The sequence below is a fragment of the Canis lupus genome, chromosome 28 (assembly GCF_011100685.1).
Source record: "Canis lupus familiaris isolate Mischka breed German Shepherd chromosome 28, alternate assembly UU_Cfam_GSD_1.0, whole genome shotgun sequence".
Lineage (NCBI taxonomy): Eukaryota > Metazoa > Chordata > Mammalia > Carnivora > Canidae > Canis > Canis lupus.
In genome coordinates, this window is record NC_049249.1 from 36,656,972 (window position 1) to 36,674,227 (window position 17,256).

Below are 17,256 nucleotides of genomic sequence, written 5' to 3' on the forward strand. Positions count from 1 at the left end.
CTCTGGCTGATGGATGCTGCTGCCCGTTCTGTGCTCCTGGTTAATGGACGAGGCTGGGATCCCCATGTCCCTCTGTTGATAGTCGCTTAAAACACTGATGCCTCCTTTCTGGTTCTATTTAATGTCACTAGGGGAGAATTCAGATAACTCTGGGCACAGTTTTCTTCAGCAACTAGGATGGCCGACTTGATCACAGGCCATTTGTCACACCTGTTTTGGCCCTGGATCCAACCGAGAGGTTCCTTAATGAAATGCTGTCTGCAAACCCCCTTTCTTAGAGCTGTCTGCAGTCCGAGTGTGAGAGAAGCTGCAGGGTTGGGCAGGAGGTGGGGATGGAGACCTTACAGCCCCAGGCGGAGAGTCCCTCTCATCCTCCTCCAGGCTGCCTAGCCTTCGGGGGCTCTGGGACAGTCTGGGATGTGGAGCTTCTCCAGGCACACACAGCTAAAGAGATGATGCTTTCGGAGAGCACTGGTTCCTGGGAAGTAACCTAGATTTTTCTTACACTCTCTGGCTGCTTCCTGCTGTCTAAACAGAGGAAGTGTAATTAAGTTTATTATCTGTGACCTAATGCTAATTCCTCTTGCACCCTGCCTTCGTGCAAAGGGAGAAGGGTCATTTAAAAAGAAGTATCTGGCCTGAGCTTTATTATTGAGAATACTCTCAAGGGCAGTAAAACAAATCTACGGGATGAATGGGCTGGTCTAAGGGCTTAGTGCTCGGGAATCATTCATAACCTCTCAAATCACATATCTCAACATGGAAAAGTAAAAGCCGAGGAATTGAAGGATGTGACATTTTTCTCTGGGCACTTAAAATTGTACATTATCGATGGGTCAATAATTAAAATTCCTGCTAACCTTCTTGTCAAATCACACATCCACTACAGCTTTTTTATTTTAACAAGGAGTTAGTTACCAAAAACCAACATTTGGAACAGAGGACAAGTGACACTGAAGTAAGACATGCCTCCAGATACGTCACCAAATACTCCAAGCCTGATAGATGGTGTATAATAGCACTTTTAAATGCTTACCTCTAAAATGCCAGCTAAGCAAAGACCGGTTTAATAATGTTCTGTGACAACATGGTGACTTGAGAAGAGGATTTAATTAGCACCTTTTCTTTCTTTTTTTTTCCTCCTAAATTAGGCTTTTTAGTGATACTTTTCATATGTTACTTTCGGATGCTGTTATTTTGGTCTGTTTCTTTTATTCTGCATGTGCTAATTTCCTTGATTAATTTGGAGAACATCTGCATGTAATTCTCTGGGCTTTTTATTGGCACAACCTCATAGCTTATCCCAGGACTTGGAGAGTTTACTTTCCAGACAGTCTCGGGTTGTATCTCATTGAAATGCCAAACCTACAAAGGTGCCAGAGCCTACGTGTGTAATTATGTAATCTTCTCTTGATCTTTCAGAGTCTTCCTGCGAGCGATTAATCAGTATGCAGATATGCTGAACAAAAAATTTCTGGATCAAGCCAACTTTGAGCTACAGGTAAGAAAAGAGGTAGACCTGCCCTTTGTTGGGAAACCATGCTAAAACAAATTGCCAGTCTGAGCCAGTGTCTTACAATTCCAATCCTCGAACCTAATGGGTTCCCCATCCAAGGTATGGAAATGGAATTCGTAAGATGTACCACTGGAACCCGAGAATTGAAAATTATGCCTTTGGAGTATTTGCTCAATTTAGCAAGGATGGAGATGGAGCGGTTTCAGAGCAAAAGTACAGGGTCAGAGTGACGAGTAGGGACTGAATAGGGAGGCCGCCCACATCTGTTGTAGCCCAGTAGACTGTCTCAGACCCAGACCGTACAAATGTGGGGAGAAAAGGATCAGGAGAGGAGGAAAAGCGCGTTTGCATCCCTGAACTTGGCTGCGTTTGTGCTACCTCCAGTGGAGTTTACCAGGCACAGGCCCTACCCCACAGGGCTCTGGGTTCAGTGAGGTTCTTCAGTGGTTGCAGAGATGCCGGGGAAGGAGGTGGAGGGAGGAAGGGTGTGTGTGTGTGTGTGTGTGTGTGTGTGTGTGTGTGTGTGTGTGTGTGAGAGAGAGAGAGAGAGAGAGAGAGAGAGAGAGATAAGGATTGATTTTGCCTGGCACGATTTACCAGGCACCTGATGTTTGTGGGTCTCACTTCCATTGCACTCTAGGTGTATTTCTGCTAATCATTATTTTTTTTATTACTTAGTTTACTAAAGCTTGTTAATAATAATTTGAAAAAAGCATTCAGATGTACAGGGCATTAGTTTCCTAGGCAGGATTGTTCACTGAGAAGGAACCTAGACCTGTATTTCTTTTATAAGTTTTACATCATAAATGTCTGTTTTCTCTGCATTGTGGAATGTAAGAGTACCGTGATTTTTTAAGTTATCATTTTCTCTTCTTAATGCTTGTTTTCACACATCCTAAAACACAGATAGGTTCTCATCGTAAAGTATCTGTGCACTGTACGTCAGCACGTACAGTAAAATAGGAAAGACCCCTTCCCACCCTTTTCCCCTCTGCAAGGTGACTTTTAGCTAATTGTCTGCACTTCTGATGCCTATTTAAGCCTGTATCCAGGCATGTGCAAATAGTCCTTTGGCTTTTTTTTTTTTTTTAAATTGGTGTTCAATTTACTAACATACAGAATAACCCCCAGTGCCCGTCACCCATTCACTCCCACCCCCCGCCCTCCTCCCCTTCTACCACCCCTAGTTCGTTTCCCAGAGTTAGCAGTCTTTACGTTCTGTCTCCCTTTCTGATATTTCCCACACATTTCTAGTCCTTTGGCTTTTAACACAAATTGGACTAGAGTCTGTATTCTTTTTTCTGTTCCATCACATTTAGCAGTATGAATGTACCAACATTGATGCAGGCACCCCAGCACTCATGACCTGCAGGCCTCTTCCAGGTTGTTTCCATTACAAACACTGCATCTCAGTGCTGCATTGCCGTAGACAGGCTCCTGGAAGCAATAACTGCCAGGCCAAGCGGTGAGAAACTGTACATGAATGGACATTGATAAATTATCCTCCTGTAGCAATTTGCAATCCCATCAACCTTCTTTGAGAGCAGCCATTGTCTAAAATCATCTCCAATACCGATTTCTTTAAAATTGTTGATTCTTATTTTTGTTGGAATTTCTCTGATTGCTACTTAAGCTGAAAATACTTACTGGCTATGTGATTTCTACTGAGAACCATCTGATCCTTTCCTGTACTCATTTTTCTATTGGGCTAGTTGTCATGCTTTTCTCTAAGTCAAAATTCTTAACAGAGCCTCATCATGAGTTTAGGCTTATCATACAGAAATTTTAATTTTTCTGTAGTTGTATCTCTTTTCTTCTATGCTCCTTGGGTATTATGTTTTGTGTGGCAAATCCTTCTTTGCCTCCATGTTATAAATGTAACTGTTTTTTTTTTTTTTTATATATAGTTAGTATCTACTCATACTTTTATAATTCTGCTTTTTTTTTAAAAAAAAAAAAAACTTCCTGATAATTAATCTATCTGAGATTTCTCTAGTTACTGTTGGGGCTAAGTGCTTAAACTTCACTTTTTCCCCATATCATTTCATGAATACATTCATCTTTCCCAGTGATTTAAAATGCCACTGTAAAAGAACATAATTGCAATTGTGTGTGTGTGTGTGTGTGTGTGTGTGTGTGTGTGTGTATCCATTCTATTTTCTGTGTTACTGACTTCTGGTTTTATACCCTGCTAGTAGAGCCAGGACTTCCCTATTGATGTGCCATTGCAAAACTATCTCGGTTCTTCTTTTGTATTTCCTCTTCCATGTGAAATGCAAAATCAGGGACACCTGGGTGGCTCAGTGGTTGAGCATCTGCCTTCGGCTCAGGTCATGATCCCAGGGTCCTGGGATCAACTCCTGCATCTGGTTCCCTGCAGGAACCTTGCTTCTCCCTCTGCCTGTGTCTCTGCCTCTCTCTCTGTCTCTCATGAATAAATAAATAAAAATCCAATCTTTAAAAAAAAAAAAAAAAAAAAAACAGAAAGAAAGAAATGCAAAATCAGCTTGTTGACCTTACTTTTTAAAGATGCTGCACTTATTTTAATTGGGAGTCCATTGAGTTTATAAATAAATGTGGGGGAAATGTTACAGTATTGGGTGGAATACTTTGCAGTATTTCTTTTTTTCTCACCCCATACAGGAATATCTAGGCCTTCTTTTTGTGTACTTCATTAGGGTTTTCCTTTTTATCCACATGAGCCTCACCCATTACTTGCTGGGGCGGTTGTTGTGGCTACTGTGAATGTGGGCTCCTTTTTCCCAGCATGCCTGTCTGTTACTGCTGCTCGTGTTCACTGTTTCCCGGGGAAGGTCCCTGGGATGCTTCCCTCACGCCCGCATACCTCAGCAGCAGTGTGTTCTTCGGGTCGCACATAGCATGTTGCCCCTTGGCAAGTATGGAGTGCGTATGGATTGCTGGTCCACCCTGATGCGTAGCACCCTCCCGCCCTCCAGTGGGGGGCTATGGCGCAGGGTGCCCTATGGCGCAGGCAGCCTTCAATGTGAGCTCCAGGCAGCTGGTGCTCCGACCAGACACATTTTTATGTTCTTCTATCATCGTGTTCACTGCACTGTCTCCTGGCATTTCCTTCTCCTTTAACTCATCAATGAACCCTGAAGGCTGCCTGCCACTTCCCCTCCTGCTCCCCTGGGGTCTGGTGCAGCCTGCCTCTCTCTCCTGGCACTACAGCATGATGGACTCTTAACCTCACATGCCCCAGGTTTGTAGTATGTATTTCCTACAAACAGCAACTGTCCCAAAATGACTACAGTAAAACTACCCAAACCGAACTTATATTGTTACTACCATCTCATCCTTAGACCCCATTCGAGTTCAGACGTCCCAGTCACAGCCGTCACAGGTCAGCACTATGCAGGTGCAGTTACTTGGCCTACCTCAAATCATGCATTGCATACCATTTTTCAGGTTGCATTTTTATGTGATTTTTTAAGGCTTTTTTAAAAAAAAAAAAAAAAAGACTTTATTTAAGAGAGAGAGTGGATGGGAGAGTGAGCTTGAGCAGGGGTAGGGCAGAGGGAGAGGGACAGAGGGAGAAGCAGACTCCCTGATGAGCGGGGAGCCTCACGCGGGGCTCGATCCCAGGACCCTGAGATCATGACCCAAGCCAAAGGCAGATGCTCAACTTACTGAACCACCCAGGTGCCCCAAGACTTTTTTTTTTAAAAGATTTCATTTATTTATTTGTGAGAGACACACAGAGAGAGGCAGAGACATAGGCAGAGGGAGAAACAGGCTCCAATGTGGGACTTGATCCCAGGACTCTGGGATGGTGACCTGAGCCAAAGGCAGACGCTCAACCACTGAGCCACCCGGTGCCCTCACCCCCAAGACTTTTTTTTAAAGTCAGTTTTAGGTTCAAAGCTTTAGGGGCACTGAGAGGAAGGCATAGAGATTTCCCAAACCCCCTGCCCTGACACATACACAGCCTCCCCAGGAATCACCATCCCCCCAGAGCATCCCTGTGTTACAGGCTGTGAGCCCGCAGCGCCAGCTGAGCCCCCGCCCATGACTCCTGGGACAGACCCACAAAAGGTCCGTGCTTCCTGGCAGTGCTGCAGCAGGAGGCCATGGCCAGCAAATGGGGCACCTGGGATGGGAAGTGTGAGCTCCAAAAACAAAAGAAGCAACTTGTGTCTTATAGACTCTTTTAGTACAAATGGAGCTAAAAGAGAATGTACCTTTGTGGGCGATGAAAGAGCATCAGCTATGAGGTTTGGGACCCCGACTCGAGACCTTCCATCCACTTCACGTGTAACCTGTGGCTTTGGCCGAGTCTCTTCCCCTCATCTGAGAATCAGGGCCACAGGACTTACTGGCTGATTCGGCAGCAATCCAAGAAGTTGCTATGTTACTAAAGAAAGTGCCCAGTTCATGAAAAGTGATAGAGAAATGGAAGACCACACACCCTTACAGCTATGCTTTCAAATTCCCACTTAACTTCACAGGTGACTACAAAACAGAGTCAATACCGTTCACACATTATTTTTTATAGAACCTTTTGCAGCTCTGTCATTTGATAGATAAATATGATCCCTGTTTTGTAAATGAGAAAACCAACAACCCCAGATTTCTTCTAAAGGCCATGGAAGGCCTTTTGAGCTTGGACGTGTGCTAGGAACTCTGTCCAGGCTCTTTCTCTCCAGGAGCGGAAGCTCCCGCAGACTGTCCTCTGGCATAAGCATAGTGGGTGGAGGAGTGATGGGCAAAGGCCAGGAGTATGTTTAAATCATCCCCGTGTGTGATCCAAGAATTCTTCCTGCATCTTCGTGTTCTTGACTTGGTCTTACACATTGACATAGCCACAGGGTGTTAGTTCCATAATTTTAAGAATCTACCCATAATGACGCCTTTGTCTATTTATTTATTTGGTTATTCATAAAGATTTATTTATTTATTTGGGGAGGGGCAGAGAGAGAATCAACATGCAGACTCCCCACTGAGCACGGAGCCTGACACTGGGCTCGATCTCATGACCCTGAGATCACGACCTGAACGGAACTCAAGAGTTGGGTGCTTAACCGACTGAGCCACCCAGGTGCCCCAATAATGACACTCTTATAATGGCAAGTCTAGGTTACCGTGTTTAAGTAGATGGAGCTTCCAGCATGCAGAGCTTTGTAACAAAGTCATTTCATAGTAAATTGCCTGTTAAGCCACATATAGTCTGTAAGTCTTTGAAATATAAAATGTTTGATGTTTTTACAACTCTTCGCCTTAGTTATCTAGTGTTTATGTACATTTTTAGTATCTGAAGAATCGTAAATTATATAAATTTATATACTATTAGGGAAGGCGCCCCACGATACTCTAGTAATAGGAGCCCACATTATTGTCCTTACCGTGGGCTCGGCAGCCCCCTGACGCGTCTGCACGTATTCAGTCCCATGATCCCCTGAGCACCCCAGGAGTTGGGCACGTTGAGGTTCCCACTTTACCACCCAGGAAAACAAGGCACCAGGAGGTTAGATCAGTGGCCTGCAGAGTAGGATTGGAGCACATGCGCCATGTCCTTGGTGCCCACGCCCAGTGGCTGGCTGACCAGCCATCTGTATACAGTGAGTGTGGATTTCTAAACCTTTCACAAGTGTGTACATGGCAAATGAGGAAAGTCTCAGGGCGTTTTGAGATCCGATATTAAGCTGTTCAGCATCTCAGCATCTCCCCCTTCTTGGTTTTCAGCTTTGGAACAACTACTTTCACCTGGCTGTCGCTTTCCTCACTCAGGAGTCCTTGCAACTGGAGAATTTTTCAAGCGCCAAGAGAGCCAAAATCCTCAACAAGTAAGTCTGTGTCCAGCCCCGAAGTCACGGGCAGGTGCCTGCCACTCTGTTGGCATAATTTCTGTGTTGTCTCTATGCCAACTTGGTGTACAACTTAAGGTGTAATCATGGTGTCGTGAAAGGTCGGTTTCAAACCACAAGTCTGCTGTTGCCTTTCCTAACCCATGAGTCAAGGTCGAAGACTACAGAGTTCATTCTGGTAAATTCAGAGTCCGCGTAACGCACCTCCGTTAGCACCACACATGCTGGGAGTTTCAGGAGCTCCTTGCTTTTGCGGTGCGCTCTTCTGGTGTCCTCCCACATGTGCTCTTACCGTCTACTGGTGCAATGCTCCTTCGAGAAAGGAAGCTTCTCGTGCAAGCCGTTGGCACAGTTGGGATTGTCGAAGAACTCTGGAGTGAGAGGTGCCTGAGGTTTCCTTCTTTGCAAGGGGTTACCCGCGTCGTGATCCCGGTGGGCGATCCGAAGGACCGAGCTAGTCCTTGGATGATCCTGACAAACCTGTCGGAAGCCCCGCGTCCCTGTCTGGGTCCTTCAGCTCTGAGCCTGTCCTGCACGGCTCCTGGCCCAGGACAAAGAAGAGAGTTTGTGCTCACTTTCTTTGCACACTTTGGGTGCCCTGAGGTTCTTGCTGTCTCTCTTTCTGCCTCAGTTTCCCTGACTTCTCTCTTCTCTGAGTGCCCCTTTCATGAGGAATTCTGAGAAGAGTTCTCTTATTGCTCCCATGTCTCTGTGTCACCGGTCTCTGTGTGTTTATTTCATAATCCCTCTGCTTCACATTGACTCTTCCAAGGCGTTGGGACTCCCTGACATTAGCAATGCCAGAGGTAACAGAAGCCCCCCTCCAACGCTCCTCCTGTTATGTGAGTGTGTCTCTCACTTGCTGGCCAAATCAAAAGCACGTCATCCCTGCAGAGTAAGAATTATGTCAGCAAATATTTATTGGAACATGTACTATGTGCCAGTGACTTTCTAAGCCCTCCGAGAGCATTTTTCATGTATAATCATTAAAACAAAAACAAAAACTGTTTATTGGGTTCCCTTATCACCCAATAAGGAGGGTGAAACCCGTTTTGAACAAGTCACATGGCCAATGTCACACACCCGGTCGTTCTAACCCAGGCAGCTCAGGACCCAAGATGTTCACCTGCTCTGCTCTGAGACCCTTAAATCCTTTTGTTGTCCCATCTACATAAAGGTCAGCTTGCACCTGGTCATATTCCTTCAAGCTTCCTCAGTTGAGTGGCTCCAGCCAGTTGGCCATTGATGCAGATAACTGTCCATTGTTCAGAAAAGAGGAATGCCCCAGAAGGTTCAGGCCAAGCGAGTGCCCACCAGCGACTACTGGGAAGGAAGAGCTTGCCTTTGCACAGCCAATGTGGGGTCTGACATCTAGTCCTGGCTCAAGAAACAGACTCCAGGGGCACCTCCTAGGGACTGGCTCCATCGGGAAGCTCCCGCTTTGCCAAATTTACATCTTCTCGGGGCCCATATGAAGTTAGAGGTGGAGACTAATGGCTGTTGCTGGCCTGATTGTTTCAATACTCTCATGGTGGAAATTTCTTTAGTAGAAGCAGAAATAACTGGCACACTCTGAGCACCATACAACTTATTCACAGCCAGCCCCAGACACCTGGGACGCCTCGTTATCCAGTCTGGTGGAAGGACAGCTGGGCCGTAGCAGGTGGATGCCCCTACCTGCATGTGCACGGGGTTCACTGTGCGGTGAGTTTGGAATCCAAACCCAGCTCCAGCTGACCGCAGAACCCACTCTTTGCCAAGCACACAGCGTGGCCAACCCTTGAAGATGCCTGCAGGACAAGGGAAGTTAAACCAGAAATCTGTCTTCAAAGAGCTGGCATCTCCAGTGAGGTTTTTAGAGTAAAACAATTGATTCTGAGCATTCTCCAGGCCAGGGCCGGGTGGCTGTGCACTGGGCCTTCTTTTGTCGTGGGAGTGTTAACAGTCTAAGCTAAAGCAACGTCAATAAATGCATTAACCACACAGGGCCTTGGCCGCCAAAGAAAACGTTTGTTTCCCACATAGCTGTGTGCATTCATAGGCTTCAAAGCCAAGGAAAATTAAACACAGCCAGCTGGTGTCTCCCCTTCCAGAGCCGGCAGGGCTTCTGAATCGAGCTTTGAGTATTCTCTTCCTCATAACCGTGGCAATAAGAGATTCTGGATTTTCCTTTTGAAATTTTCTCATGGATTCCCCAAGGGGGAGGGGGAAATAACCTAAGCATTTTAAACTTTTATTTTTTTTTTTAAATTTTTATTTATTTATGATAGTCACAGAGAGAGAAAGAGAGGCAGAGACACAGGCAGAGAGAAGCAGGCTCCATGCACCGGGAGCCCGACGTGGGAATCGATCCTGGGTCTCCAGGATCGCGCCCTAGGCCAAAGGCAGGCGCCAAACTGCTGCGCCACCCAGGGATCCCCTAACCTAAGCATTTTAGAAGTTGCCTTCGCAAGACTTTGGTAGGACTACCCCAGCTCCAGCTCCTACGCAGCCTCAGGGCCCCTCTCCCAGGGGCCCCAGCTCAGCGTGTGGCCATGACAGGCCACCGAGGAGACAAGCGCTCATGGCTCGGGAGGCCGTGTGGCTAAGACGCGTGGCGGGTTCACCCGTGTTTGTTGTATCCGTCATGCTTCTTTCTGCACCTTAAACACTGTAATCACTGTGCTGTTTTATTTCTAAATACCAAAATCTACATGAGACACATTTAGAGTCGTCCTACCCCAATACTTAAAATTTCCAGGGCCTAGAAATGTTTTAATCCACTTAAAATTGTGCTAGAGAAAAGGGATTGAGTGCCTGCTTTGTGCTCCGGTCCAGGTGCTAGGGACCCAGAGGTGGGAAGTTCACAGTCTCGGGCGGGCGGGCAGATGTGCCAAGGGAACAGCGATCCAGTGGACGGCAGTGCTGACCGGGTGCCTGGGCAGCCTGCAGATGAACATTCGGGAATGACATGGGGTGCAGGGGAGCCCAAAGGCCTCTGGCGGGAGGGGCTTCCTGGCCGGATGGGGAAACAGCAGGGAGGTTACCAGGTTGGCTGACTGAGCCAAGGGCCAACCAACAGCCAATACCCAAAGGGCACATCAAGTCCAAGGGTCATGGCCTGCTCTGTGAGCAGAGAGATGCTCTGGATTGCTTTAGCCTAAGCTAGGCCTTGAGGGCTTGGGGCAGAGCGAGAGGCCCAGTGATCTGCAGGTCTCAGCACAGGGCTGGTGTCCATGCAGAGCACAGTGGACTATAATTCAGTGGGTGTCTTTTTCTAGCAGGAAGGCCTGGGGCCTCTGAGGGCAGACGGGGCAATGCCACTCCCATTCAGTAGCCTCTGGCTGCCTTCATTTGGACCAGTTGACTGCTCTGGGGTTCCTGAATCCAACCCAATGCATCGGAGTGGGGGCTTCATTGAGGAACCTCTCCTGCCCCCACCCTCACACCCCCCAGCACCCCCCACACACACCCTTTTCTTCTCCCCTGCCAAGCCTGCAACAACTCCTATCTGCCTGGTTAACCCCACTGTGGCCTCAAACAATAGAAAATCCCGATGTCAGGAGATCTGCTCGCTCATTCCCTTTTGTGAAACTCAGTCCTCCTGATGACTTAGGTTGGCAAGATAATTAAGATATTCATTCCAGCAACATTCCCCAAGGTACATGGTAGTCACGTAAAATAATGGACCACACCGTGCAGAGAACTGATGATGTCAAACCCAAATGGAGGATAAGATTTTCCAATGAACCACAGAATAAATAACCACCAGGAATCAAAGTCTATACTAAGAGAATTTAACTGACTCATCCTTGAGGCCTCCTTGGTGCTGGTCACAACCCACAAAGGACAGAGGTGCCGGTGGCATGAGATACCTGGCCGTGATTTCTCACCCCCCCCCTCCCCCCCAGCCTTTTTAACATGACTGGGAATCAGGAAACATGAGTCAGATATCAAGAAGTTGGCTTTTCTTTAGCAGCCAGCTTGACCGCTTTAGTATGCAGGGCATGTGTGTCCGAGGGTGGGACAACATGACCCGTGACTGCACACAGGCTTCTGTGTCCAGCACCAGACTTCGTCCTGGAAGAGAAGGGGATTCAGGCACTGGGCCGCCAGCAAATCTAAGCATAAAATGCTCGACTTAAAATTGTCAGCCCAAGAGAGTCAAGTTTGAAGGCCAATCCCAGGTCAGTGTATTTGAACCTGTGCACAGAGGACGCCCCCCCCCCCCTTCCATGAAGACCCTCGTCGGTCTCCACGCCATTTCTCATCTTTCTTTCCTTATTTATATGTATATTTTTAGTGCAGACCCCTGCCCTTAGCCTGTCACACCTTCTGAGAGGACAGGTTCCACAGCCACCTCGAAATTCCACATAAACAGGTCCCTCCATCTTTCCGAGCGTGGGGTTCTGAGATGTTCGTGCATTGAGTCAAACTAAAGCCACTGCTTTTAGAGAAACTGGAGGAAACTAAGCTGTGACAAGCCCCCCACCTTGCCACCTGGCCTTACCTGAGGCTGTGACTATGTACCCCAGGTCAGCACAAGAAATAGTTTGAAAAAGTAGAGCTTGTGTTTGTGCTTGTTTTTTTAAGAGACCCCAATAATTCCAAAGAAGTTCACTATAAACCCGGAATTAGCAGGGGGCCCAGGGAGACAGATTTAACAAGCGGTGACCCCCATGCCCAGTTCCTGTTGGCAAAGGTCAGTGACCCGTGTGCCTGAGCGATGCTGTGTTCGTCCAACCTGCGCAGTGCACTAGGCTGCGGCACATCCAAGCCCGGCGTGTCATAAGCTTCACTCCCTCGGTCACAAATGGGGTCACAGATGGGGTCTCACCTCCTTCTCGTCGCCCATCATTCCCCTCCAGCGACCTCCACGCCTGTCTGCATCTCTCAGCCTGCACCCACTCCTGACACTGTCTCCCTCTCTTCTTTGTTTCCAGAACTCCGTGTAAGTTTTCCTCCTCCTTTGTGACCTCTCTGTTCCCTTGTCAGGCCCATTATCATCCGTCGGATCCTTCTGACTTGGGTCTTCTCATTTTCTTCTCCCTCCTTCGGATGGTGTTTCCAGCTGCGCCTCAGCCCTTTCTCAGGCCACGACAGCAGCTCAGTGGGTCTTTGTATTAGTTTCCTACCTCAACCACTGAACCACCCAGGCCTCCCTTCAGAAAGATTTTTAACTTAAACTTTAAAATGCTGCCTCTGTGGCTTTTGTTCACACTGCATCCCCCTTGGCCTCTTAAGGGAGAAGAGCAGACTCTGTCCTCTAGCCACACTTCCTCCTTTGCTCTGTATACTTACCTACCACCCACTCCCTGCCACAGGGCCTTTGCACCTGCTGGTCTGGTTGCCCAGAATGCTCTTCTTCCCTTCTCTCTGGATTTCATCTTTCCTTCTTCAGATCTGAGAGTAGACATTGTTGTACAAGAGAGTTGCAGCCACGGCCAGCCTGGCCCACCATTAAACTCTCACCCCTGTTTTTCCTAAAGGGCCATGATCACAACCTTCATGGAACTGTACTTACATATGTGTGTTGATCTTATGTTGATTATTTGTTTGATGTCCATCCCTGCTACCATGCTAGTGGCCCCCACAAGGTCTGTGGCCTTTGTCTGTTCTCCATATTACATTAATCTTCCCATCCTAGCTCTGCACCTGGCCTCTAGTGAGTCTTCAGTAATTAATGAATCACTGAGTAATGTTCTCTGAATGAAGCAGTGTGAGTGCTGAGATAAGCTCCCAGAGACCAGGTTCATGCTATTGTAGGTCAGGGTTACAGGCCTGGATGTGGATCCTATGTCTACTTAGGCTGTGGGAAGATCGCCTCCGGCACGGGGGAGCCTTGGCTCCCAACTGTGGGGTCGCTATGGGGGGGTGCTGTAGCTTTGCAGAGCCAGGCACGGCGGCTCCCCACCAGGAACCTCTGCTTCCTCAGTCTCATTGCCAGAGTCAAATGAAACCAGTGCCCTCTGAGAGTCCTGTGCTCTGCCGTCAGGGATGCCCCGACTGGCCAGGCCTCAGGATGCACGCCGTGGTGCAGAGCATGCGCTTGGCATCTCAACACTTGGGTTCTCTTTCTTCTCTCCTTGCCTGGGACTCAGCCCAGTCCTCTGTCTCTCCCTTCAGGACCCGTTCCATCCCCTCAGGTATGGATTCATAGCGGTGGACTTAGCTCTGTAAGGCTGCCACCAGGCCTGGGAGCCCGTGGCCAGGGAACAAGCATTACCCCCCTGTTCTTGAGCACTGCTTCTTTCTCCTCCACCAAAGCTGGGCCCCTGCGTGGCTCAGCGGTTGAGCGTCTGCCTTGGGCCCAGGGCATGATCCTGGGGTCCTGGGATCGAGTTCCGCATCGGGCTCCCCACAGGGAGCCTGCTTCTCCCTCTGCCTGTGTCTCTGCCTCTCTCTCTCTCTCTCTCTCTGTCTCTCATGAATAAATAAATAAAATCTTTAAAAAATATATATAGGTTCACCAAAGCTTCTCTCTTAGTAAAGCTAAAGGCTTTACTAAGTCTCGCTGCCAGAGAGACTCAGTCTTGCCCTCACCTTCCAGCTCCCTGCCCCTCTGGTTACCTTGTTCTGGCCTTCGGCACCTTTGTCTTATTGGAGGATGAAAACCACATTTCCAGCCCCTTTCTACAGTAGGGCCTCTCATGACGGATGTGCCCCGGGATCTTGGCTGATACCCCCATCCTCAGATGCTGTGAAGGCAGGTCATTTTCCATATAGAAGACAGCACAGTGTAACTAGAAAACGCAAGTGGCATGCCCATGAGCATCTCTCCCGCTGTCAGCACCATAAGGAGAGGTGACCTACGGGGAGAGGCAGGAGTGGCAGAGGCTCCCCGTCTGCGTGGACCTCCTGGCATTCAGGGGTCAACCCCAGCTCTGGAAGAAATGGCAAATCACTTTAGGTCACTACAGACATTGGCTCACTCCTGAATGACCCAAGCCACCTAGCATTTTAGCCATTCTTTTTTCTTTTTTTTTAAGATATTATTTATTTATTCATGAGAGACAGAGAGAGAGAGAGAGGCAGAGACACAGGCAGAGGGAGAAGCAGGGAGCCCGTGCAGGGAGCCCGACGTGGGACTCCATCCCAGGACCCCAGGATCACGCCCTGGGCCGAAGGCAGGTGCTAAACCACTGAGCCACTCAGGGATCCCCCATTTTTAGCCATTCTTATTTGTGAGAGAGATTTTTCCAGGGTGCGAAGGAATCCCTTGGCTGTTAGAAGAGTATTTAAAGCTTGAGTTAGTCCTGCAGTGGCAGGCCAACCGCTGTGACCAGCATCTACCACCTGGCCGGCTCAGTGTGTTGAGATCTGAACACCTGCTGGCAGGCCCTGCCCTGGGGGAGGGGGGTGTCTTTATGTTCTCGGGGGTCCTGCCTGGCACGCAGAGCTCCCTGGCTCTCCAGATGCCCACTCTCCTGCCAGGCGACTCCTCCACCTGCACAGCGAGGAGCTCACAACCTCAGGAGGAAGCACCAGCACTAGGTTTGCACTTGGCTTTAGGCGCCGAGATGCTTATCCCCAGTGAACGGTGGGAGGGTGCCCGCGGTATCCTCTCCGGGCCTGGCCTACGGCGGCTGCTGGGGCCCCTTTGTCATTTGCACAGGAGCAAAATGGGAATGGGGAAGCTGGATCTCCAAGCCCAGGAAGGGTGCACAATTCCATGGGGCTTAGATCATACGGACCTTGGGCGATTTGGGGTGCCAGTTAGACCCTGAAGGACGCTCTCTGTCACCGTCTGGCCTGGTCCAGCAGCTTTGCTGACCGTGGACAAGCCTCTCGTCGTCACTGTGGCCCTAGCGATGGGTGCTTTCCCTGGTTGAGATCCCCGCCCCTTCCAAACACTGAATTGACCCCCATCAGTGCTCACCTGGTTGGCAGGCTAGGCTGTTAGGTAGCTCGCTTACCTCCGAGGACAATCTTGTCCTCACAGGAAGGAGCTGATGCTCCCAGCTCAGTCTGTCTGTTGGTACAGCAGGCCAGGGTATCCGTGCCAGGGTGGTGGCCCCGGGTGGACCTCTGTGAAGGGCCTGCCAGGCGGGTCACCCTGGTTGAGAGTATGAGCATCTGCAGCCCTCTCCTGCTGAAGGTGACAGACGGGTGCTTCGGGCACTGGAGACTTTTACAAGGTGGCAGACAGCGACGGGTGTTGGTTTACCAGGAAGATCTTTGCCTGGAGAGCCACAACCAGGTCATCTATAAACACAGCTTCCCTTTCCACATCAGCTGACAGGAGGACGAAGAGAGCGGCCTGATGACCCAGATGCTAAACCGTCATACCGTACGATAGTTTTGCAGATTATTATTTTTAACATAATCAGTTTTTTTTCCTTAGGCGGTAGAGGAAAAAGTTAAATTGCTCACAAACTAATAAACGTTTATCTTCTGAAGCATCAAATTCTGTTTACTCACGAAACACACACCTCCTCTGCTGACCCGGTGGGAGGAAAATTAGCATTTATTTTCCCTGATAAACAAAAACAGAGGAATATTTATTGACATCTTTTAGTGCAAAGTCCTTCCTTACATCGAAAATGCTAAAGAGGGATCCCTGGGTGGCGCAGCGGTTTGGCGCCTGCCTTTGGCCCAGGGCGTGATCCTGGAGACCCAGGATCAAATCCCACATCGGGCTCCCGGTGCATGGAGCCTGCTTCTCCCTCTGCCTATGTCTCTGCCTCTCTCTCTCTCTGTGGGACTATCATAAATAAATTAAAAAAATTAAAAAAAAAAAAAGAAAATGCTAAAGAAAGATGGGAGATATTTGAAAGAGGCCTTCCCCGCTTGGGTTGTCCACTCCAGGGCTTAATTTTAACAGGTGAAAGCTGCTTTTGTGAGCAGGGTTAAAGGATGTCATTTGGTGTTTGCAGTGCCTGGATGCTAAGAGCCCTCTCTGAAAACAAGCTCCCCCTGAGGCCAGGGAGCCAGGTCGTCCTTCTCTTGCCATTTAGAGATCTGAGAAGGAAAATACTGTCATTACTGGCCACCACCACCTCACCTGTGGTCCCACCGGAGTTGGGGGGGGGGGGGTGGTGGTGGGAAGTGAAATATTACCTAATCTGTGGTGATGGGTAGGTGAGACTCTCTCAGCTGGATTTTTTCTCCTTCGGTTCCCAAGAGAAGTCAAAGCTTTGATACTTTCTTTGTTTGTCTCCGTGCTGGGAGACTTTCATTGCACTTAAAAAGAATCTAAATCTGATTTCCATATGGTCTAAAGAGTGACTCAGCATTTCCCCTGTCTTTGGTTCTCAGGTATGGAGACATGAGGAGACAGATTGGCTTTGAAATCAGAGACATGTGGTACAACCTTGGTGAGTAGCCTGAGTTTCTGGGCATCATGGTGACTCTCTTGAAACCGTGGTGGGCGCGGACAAAGGCCCTGGCTGTCTATGCTGGGGCATCTGGAAAATCTGAATTGCTTTTCTTCCTTGAAGGGCAATTGCTACCTTTGCAATAGTTGTTTTCCGTAAATAAGAGGAAGGGAGAAAATCTGATCTATGGGCCAAATAGAAGAATCAGTCCACTGCCCCCTTATGTCAGCTGAACACAGCTCTGCCTTGAAACTTCTTTGTTTCTGGGCATCACTGACATTCCTCCAGCTTCTCAGGCATCAAACCATGTATGTAGCTCATCTCACTGTCACAAGGGCCCCTGCTTATTGTACTCAGTTGAACACATTCTGCCCTCAAAAAGGTTTTTTTGTTTTTTTTTTTTTCTTGCTCAAAACTGGGCCCTGAATATAGGTAAACTGCCACCAGGTGGTGATAGTAGAACATTCTAGAGCACTGGAAATCCTAGGGGCTTCCTGGGTTGAAGATGAGGAATTAATGTAGGTGTTTGTCACTACAAACTTTCCTCTTCCTGCTGCTTTTGCTTCATCTCCAAAGTTGTGGTATAGTTAGTTTTCATTTTCATTTGTCTCCATAGATC

At 48.4% G+C, this 17,256-nt stretch overlaps 1 protein-coding gene across 2 annotated transcripts in view; it reads left to right on the forward strand.

The window, feature by feature from the left end:
* DOCK1 (dedicator of cytokinesis 1) overlaps positions 1-17,256 on the forward strand; it is a 493,779-nt gene that overhangs the window by 391,628 nt on the left and 84,895 nt on the right. For both annotated transcript variants that reach the window (XM_038579104.1, XM_038579105.1), the window contains exons 30-32: positions 1,423-1,501; positions 7,220-7,320; positions 16,579-16,637. In XM_038579104.1, coding sequence (XP_038435032.1) covers positions 1,423-1,501; positions 7,220-7,320; positions 16,579-16,637 — 239 coding nt within the window. The remainder of the gene's footprint in view (positions 1-1,422; positions 1,502-7,219; positions 7,321-16,578; positions 16,638-17,256) is intronic.